The sequence below is a fragment of the Taudactylus pleione genome, unplaced genomic scaffold, assembly GCF_031769625.1.
Source record: "Taudactylus pleione unplaced genomic scaffold, aTauple2 ptg000859l, whole genome shotgun sequence".
Classification (NCBI taxonomy): Eukaryota; Metazoa; Chordata; class Amphibia; order Anura; family Myobatrachidae; genus Taudactylus; species Taudactylus pleione.
Window position 1 is genome coordinate 279,602 of NW_028285261.1, and position 7,979 is coordinate 287,580.

General features: G+C 49.8%; 1 protein-coding gene across 2 annotated transcripts in view; it reads left to right on the forward strand.

Annotated features, from left to right (window-relative positions):
• The window catches only part of SMPD1 (sphingomyelin phosphodiesterase 1), a 71,515-nt gene extending 65,635 nt beyond the window's left edge, over positions 1 to 5,880 (forward strand). For both annotated transcript variants that reach the window (XM_088458843.1, XM_088458842.1), the window contains exon 6: positions 509 to 5,880. In XM_088458843.1, coding sequence (XP_088314969.1) covers positions 509 to 903 — 395 coding nt within the window. In that variant the 3' untranslated portion in view covers positions 904 to 5,880. The remainder of the gene's footprint in view (positions 1 to 508) is intronic.
• Positions 5,881 to 7,979: the final 2,099 nt, after the last annotated feature.

Consider the following 7,979-nt stretch of genomic DNA (forward strand, 5'->3'; position numbering starts at 1 on the left):
AATGATTCAACTGTAGTAACTAATAGAAGAAAAAATAGACTGTGCATTTACATACACTGGGATCTGCTTTTCCCAGTCCTGCCAAGCATCAGACTGGGAATGAGAGTCCCGTGCAATGGCACAGTGACAGAACACTAGGCTCGTTTCTGCTGCCAGCACTGGACTATGAGTGCCCCCTGTTGCAAATCAAAGTCGCAGCTGGTGAGAGAACAGAGACAATAAGTAAAGTATCTGTCAGTGATTAGCAGAAAGATTCCCTGTGGGATAGTGGTCAATGATGCAGGGGTCCTCTGTGCTCACAGGGGTACCCCTCGAGCGATGTTGTACGGGGTATCTGTATACTTTCATAAGACTCCTGCCAAAATCAGCTTAGAATGTGTTCACCTTCAGTACATCTTCTGAACTGCTTGTAGCGTGTTCGATTGCGGTCATACTAAGTGTGACATACAGTACATATAGTCGTTTCTGTTGCAGCATCTAACGTAACTCCTCTGTCTTCTGTCTTCAGGTTTCCGGGTGTACCAGATTGATGGGCAGTACCCCAATAGCTCACATATGGTATTAGACCACGAGACCTATTTCCTGAATCTGACTGAAGCCAACAAACACGGGAAAGATGAGCCTCGCTGGAAGCTTTTGTACAGCGCGTTAAACACGTATGGAATGAAATCTGCTTATCCGTCAGACTGGGATCATCTAATGCAGAGATTCCTGCAGGACGAGGGGCTCTTCCAAACCTTCTGGTTCCTGCACCACAAGGGCCACGTGGGCGAAATCTGCCAGGAGTCTTGTAAGAGGACTCTGTTATGTGATCTGCGGACCGGGAGATCCAGAGATCTTCAGCTGTGTAAGGATCTGAAACTTGAAGGCCAACCAGCCTGGGAGCGGAAGTCTCGCTGCTAGCGTGAGGCATAATCTGTCCTCCGTTCAAACCCAAAGGTAAATTCATGAGCAGCGTCTACTGGCTCTAGGACCTAATTTACTGTCGATTACATGGAAATATTACTGAGCATAAAGGAGGAAAAGAATCATTTGAAGATATGAGAAGTGATAAAATAGTTTTTTATTGTTACCTCAGGAATCCTCATAGTATTGTTCAGAATTCTGCATATTAATCACTTTACAGAGAGACGGATGGATTGCTCTGGGAATGTCTGGGAGATGGAGACGTCCGCTTCTGCTGCGACACATTCTGGAAACTACTGGCTGATAGGACGGTTCCTTTAGAAGTAAAGTCTCGCCACATCTCAGGACCCACCGTGCAGACCACGGCAGGTATAAGCCTAATGGTGCAGGCAGAACAGGCTTTATCCCACAGTTTATTTGCACTTCTATAAACCTTGGTATGTTTGGAACCTCAGGAAGTACCCCTGGCTCACCACAAACACTCAGGATGTATCTGGCTCACCACAAACACTCAGGATGTATCTGGCTCACCACAAACACTCTGGAGTCACCTGAAGAATATTATACACAAGCAATGTTTATATGTCACATCTGTGTAGTGTGAATAATTCCCTTCTGGATGCTAATGACAACTAATTGCTTTAACCAATATTGCTGCACACAAACCTCCAACAGCCTCTTATCCACCAACCTCCCCCTTTGGCAACCTCCTACCTGCCCCACACTTTAATAGCCTTTTGTCCACCTATCACACCTTAACACAGTTTCCCACCTGACCCTAGGTTTCAACAGCCTCCACCCAACCAACCCCTCAAGAAGCTTCCACCCCTGTATTCAGCAGCCTCCGACCCTACCATTATTTTACAGCCTCCCACCAATTACACTTTCAACAGCAAACCAACCACCTGCTGCATCATTCCTCTGCTTCCCTCTGCACCATTCAGTAGTCTTCCCACCTCCTCCTTCTCCACCCGACCTGCTCTTCAATCCTTTATCTGTTTCCTGCCTTATCAAGCCTACCTCCGCCTTCTTTGTTCAATATCCTCCCACACACACTAACCTTCAACAATCACCCCCTACCCCAGTATTCAACATCCTCCCACTCACCCTAACCTTACACAGCCACCCCTACCTCCAGTATTCAACATCCTCCCACTCACCCTAACCTTACACAGCCACCCCTGCCTCAAGTATTTTAACATCCTCCCACTCAACCTAACCTTCAACAGCCACCTTCAACAGCCACCCCCTGCCCCCACTATTCAACATCCTCACACATCCTCCCACTCAACACACTAACCTTCAACAGCCACCCCATGCCTTCAGTTATCAACATTCTCCCACTCATCCTCACATTACACAGCCACCCCTGCCTACAGTATTCAACATCCTCCAACTCACCCTAACCTTCAACAGCCACCCCCTGCCCCCAGTAGAAAACATCCTCCCACTCACCCTAACTTTACACAGCCAGCCCCTACCTCCAGTATTCAACAACCTCTCACTCAACAACCTCCTGCTCACCCTAAACTTCAACAGCCTTTCCCTGCCCCCAGTATTCAACAACCTCCTGCTCATCCTAACCTTCAACCCCCTGCCCCCTACAACCTCCCGCTGAACCCTAACTGTCAACAGCCACCCCCTGCCCCAGTATTCAACATCCTCCCACTCATCCTAACCTTCAACTGCCACTCCCTGCCCCCAACAACCTCCAGCTCACCCTAACCTTCAACAGCCTCCCCCTGTCCTCAGTATTCAACATCCTCCCACACACCCTAACCTTCAACAGCCACCCCTGTCCACAGAATTCAACATCCTCCCACACACCCTAACCTTCAATAGCCACCCCCTGTCCTCATATTCTACATCCTCCCACACACCCTAAACTTCAACAGCCACCCCCTGTCCTCAGTATTCAACATCCTTCCACACAGCCTAACCTTCAACAGCCACCCCCTGTCCTCAGTATTCAACATCCTCCCACACACCCTAACCTTCAACAGCCACCCCTTGTCCTCAGTATTCAACATCCTTCCACACACCCTAACCTTCAACAGCCACCCCCTGTCCTCAGTATTCAACATCCTTCCACACACCCTAACCTTCAACAGCCACCCCCTGTCTTCAGTATTCAACATCCTTCCACACACCCTAACCTTCAACAGCCACCCCCTGTCCTCAGTATTCAACATCCTCCCACTTATCTTAACCTTCAACAGCCACCCCCTGCCCCCAGTGGTCAACATCCCTCCCATTCACACTAACCTCACACTGCCACCCCCTACCCCCAGTATACAACACCCCCCACTCACCCTAACCTTAAACAGCCTCCCCTGCCCCAACAACCTCCCACTCGCCCTAACCTTCAACAGCCTCCTCCTGCCCCCAGTATAACAATTTCTTATCCACTCGCTCCACCTTTCCTCAGCTAACCACTTGTACTGTAAATGAATGGCCTTTCCTCTACCCAACACAGCCCCAATGCACCGTTCAACATCTTCTGATCCACCAATTATGTGTAACAACAGTCTCCCACCAACCTCCATGTGTCAACAGTCTCTCCATCACCCACTCAACACTTCATCAACCTCTCACCTCTATCCACCCTTCAGCAGCCTCCCATCCTCATTCTGCTCCCTGCAACAGTCATTCACTTGCCCCCAGCTGCCTCCCATCCACCTGCATCTCCCTGCAACAGTCACTCACTTACCCCCCCAGTCTTCAGCAGCCTCTCATTCACCTGCTGCTATATGCAACAGTCACTCACTTACCCCCCCAGTCTTCAGCAGCCTCTCATTCACCTGCTGCTATATGCAACAGTCACTCACTTGCCCCCTAGTCTTCAGCAGCCTCTCATTCACCTGCTGCTATATGCAACAGTCACTCACTTACCCCCCAGTCTTCAGCAGCATCTCATTCACCTGCTGCTATATGCAACAGTCACTCATTTACCCCCCCAGTCTTCAGCAGCCTCTCATTCACCTGCTGCTATATGCAACAGTCACTCACTTGCCCCCCTAGTCTTCAGCAGCCTCTCATTCACCTGCTGCTATATGCAACAGTCACTCACTTACCCCCCAGTCTTCAGCAGCCTCTCATTCACCTGCTGCTATATGCAACAGTCACTCACTTGCCCCCCAGTCTTCAGCAGCCTCTCATTCACCTGCTGCTATATGCAACAGTCACTCATTTGCCCCCCAGTCTTCAGCAGCCTCTCATTCACCTGCTGCTATATGCAACAATCACTCACTTGCCCCCCAGTCTTCAGCAGCCTCTCATTCACCTGCTGCTATATGCAACAGTCACTCACTTACCCCCCAGTCTTCAGCAGCCTCTCATTCACCTGCTGCTATATGCAACAGTCACTCACTTACCCCCCAGTCTTCAGCAGCCTCTCATTCACCTGCTGCTATATGCAACAGTCACTCAGTTGCCCCCTAGTCTTCAGCAGCCTCTCATTCACCTGCTGCTATATGCAACAGTCACTCACTTGCCCCCCTAGTCTTCAGCAGCCTCTCATTCACCTGCTGCTATATGCAACAGTCACTCACTTACCCCCCAGTCTTCAGCAGAATCTCATTCACCTGCTGCTATATGCAACAGTCACTCACTTGCCCCCCTAGTCTTCAGCAGCCTCTCATTCACCTGCTGCTATATGCAACAGTCACTCACTTGCCCCCCTAGTCTTCAGCAGCCTCTCATTCACCTGCTGCTATATGCAACAGTCACTCACTTACCCCACAGTCTTCAGCAGCCTCTCATTCACCTGCTGCTATATGCAACAGTCACTCAGTTGCCCCCTAGTCTTCAGCAGCCTCTCATTCACCTGCTGCTATATGCAACAGTCACTCACTTGCCCCCCTAGTCTTCAGCAGCCTCTCATTCACCTGCTGCTATATGCAACAGTCACTCACTTACCCCCCAGTCTTCAGCAGCCTCTCATTCACCTGCTGCTATATGCAACAGTCACTCACTTGCCCCCCTAGTCTTCAGCAGCCTCTCATTCACCTGCTGCTATATGCAACAGTCACTCACTTACCCCCCCAGTCTTCAGCATACTCTCATTCACCTGCTGCTATATGCAACAGTCACTCACTTGCCCCCCAGTCTTCAGCAGCCTCTCATTCACCTGCTGCTATATGCAACAGTCACTCACTTGCCCCCCAGTCTTCAGCAGCCTCTCATTCACCTGCTGCTATATGCAACAGTAACTCACTTTCCCCCTAGTCTTCAGCAGCCTCTCATTCACCTGCTGCTATATGCAACAGTCACTCACTTGCCCCCCTAGTCTTCAGCAGCCTCTCATTCACCTGCTGCTATATTCTACAGTCACTCACTTACCCTCCAGTCTTCAGCAGCCTCTCATTCACCTACTGCTATATGCAACAGTCACTCACGTACCCCCCAGTCTTCAGCAGCCTCTCATTCACCTGCTGCTATATGCAACAGTCACTCACTTACCCCCCAGTCTTCAGCAGGCTCTCATTCACCTGCTGCTATATGCAACAGTCACTCACTTACCCCCCAGTCTTCAGCAGCCTCTCATTCACCTGCTGCTATATGCAACAGTCACTCACTTACCCCCCAGTCTTCAGCAGCCTCTCATTCACCTGATGCTATATGCAACAGTCACTCACTTACCCCCCAGTCTTCAGCAGCCTCTCATTCACCTGCTGCTATATGCAACAGTCACTCACTTACCCCCTAGTCTTCAGCAGCCTCTCATTCACCTGCTGCTATATGCAACAGTCACTCACGTACCCCCCAGTCTTCAGCAGCCTCTCATTCACCTGCTGCTATATGCAACAGTCACTCACTTACCCCCTAGTCTTCAGCAGCCTCTCATTCACCTGCTGCTATATGCAACAGTCACTCACGTACCCCCCAGTCTTCAGCAGCCTCTCATTCACCTGCTGCTATATGCAACAGTCACTCACTTGAGAGAGAGAGAAAGGGAGGAAAAGGATCATATTATTTTACTACTCAGAAAGATGGCACTTTCATTGACTTGTGTAGTTCTACTGACAGATGGAAATGTCACTTTCCTGACGGATATAAATGTTACTTTACTTTCGGGCTGAAATTTCACTTTACTGTCGAACGGAAATGTCACTTTACTGTCGAATGGAAATGTCACTTTGCTGACGGACGGAATTGTCACTTTGCTGACGGACGGAATTGTCACTTTGCTGATGGACGGAATTGTCGCTTTGCTGACGGACGGAATTGTCACTTTGCTGACAGATGGAAATGTCACTTTACCGATGGCTGGGACATTTGATGACACCACACTGTGGGAAATATTTATGTGTGATTTAGCCCCAGAAACACAACATCAATATTGATCTATTTTGTTTTTAAATCAATTTAAATTGATCTTTACTAAATATATCCCTAAGTGTCTAGAATAGTATCACACAGTCATTACACATGGTAGAATAACACGTAACAATGGATGAATCCAGATCATCCCACGGTGCTAAGAGACACAATCCTGGAAATGTCAGACTGAGGGATATTTTATAATAATTTAATATATATGAACAACTTGTAAATATTTGGACAAATAAATAATATTAACCAATAATGTCCTGTGTTAATCATATATCGCAAGTGATGTGAATAACATGCCTGTGACATGTACTGTAAGTGCCACATTGTAACCATAATGAAAAGAGAAAGCAGAAACATGGTCACTAGGATACAGTGGGGGAGATGTATTATAGCTGCATGTTAAGTGCCGCTATATCGCCTCCTGATTCGCCTCTTAACTGAGGCGAATAAGGACGCACTAACGATGAGATGTATTAACATCTCATCAGCCAGAGTGGGGGAGCGTTAACTCCCCCCTCCGGCAATCCCCGCTGTGTCTCAGACCTGGCTGGCTCCACTGAGCATGTGCGGGATCTCACAAGTATTGCGACTTCTCGCGTACTGCCCTGGAGCCGGCAGCCACCGCAGCTGGGATAGCAATGTCCCTTCTTTGGGGATAGAGCATCACCAGGCTGTAGCTCTCGATAGCAACAGCTACAGCGGATGGAACAGTCAGGTGAACTGAGCGTTCATACATGCCCTACCGATCGCCGCTGCTATCTTTTAGATAGCAGCGCCGATAATGACAGGGGCATATAGCGCCCCTGTCATTTACTGCCAAACCCCCCGATCATACACTGGCTTTGGCACTTCTTACATCTCCCTCAGTATGTTACATTCATTGTGGTCTGCTCTGCTCCCTGTGTGTCACATTCATTACTGTCCCCTCTGCTCCCTGTGTCACATTCATTACTGTCCCCTCTGCTCCCTGTGTGTCACATTCATTACTGTCCCCTCAGCTTTCTATGTGTCACAGTCATTACTGTCCCCTCAGCTCCATGTGTCACATTCATTACTGTCCCCTCAGCTCACTGTGTGTTGCATTCATTACTGTCCCCTCAGCTCCCTATGTGTTGCATTCATTACTGTCCCCTCTGCTCCCTCTGTGTCACATTAATAACTGTCCCCTCAGCACCTCCTGTGTCACATTCATTACTGTCCCCTGAGCTCCCTTTGTAAGGGTTGCCTACCCTCCCGATTTTAGCGGGAGTCTCCCGATTTCTAACTCGCCCCCCCGCAATTCCTACCGCTTCTCCCGGCTTCCCACTGCCCCCGTTAAAATTGAGGACTGCGCATGCGCAAGCTGTTAGGCAGCGGGGCCAGCGCGGGTGATGTAATGACGCGTGACATATCTGTACTTGTCTTTAAGGATAGCCACAGCGGGGTTATGGGTAGCGGTGGCCGCCTAACACGGCACAGTGTTTGCCACAGTGTGACTGGCGGGCGGGGTCAGCGGGTATGCGGCGGGTGCAGCTTGAGATCAGCGGTGGACGAGGTGCCAGTGGTGGCCCCTTCACCTCCACGCACGGCGGCCCTGTGCAGTGGCGCAACAATAGTCCCTGCAGCCCCTGCGATGGCTTGGGAGCGGTGCCGAATGGGGACGCTGCCGATGCCATAGGAGCAGTGAGGGGGATGCTGCGCACGGACTGCTGCACTGCCGCTGGAGACAGTGACGCCACGTGAGAGCCAGTGAATCACCA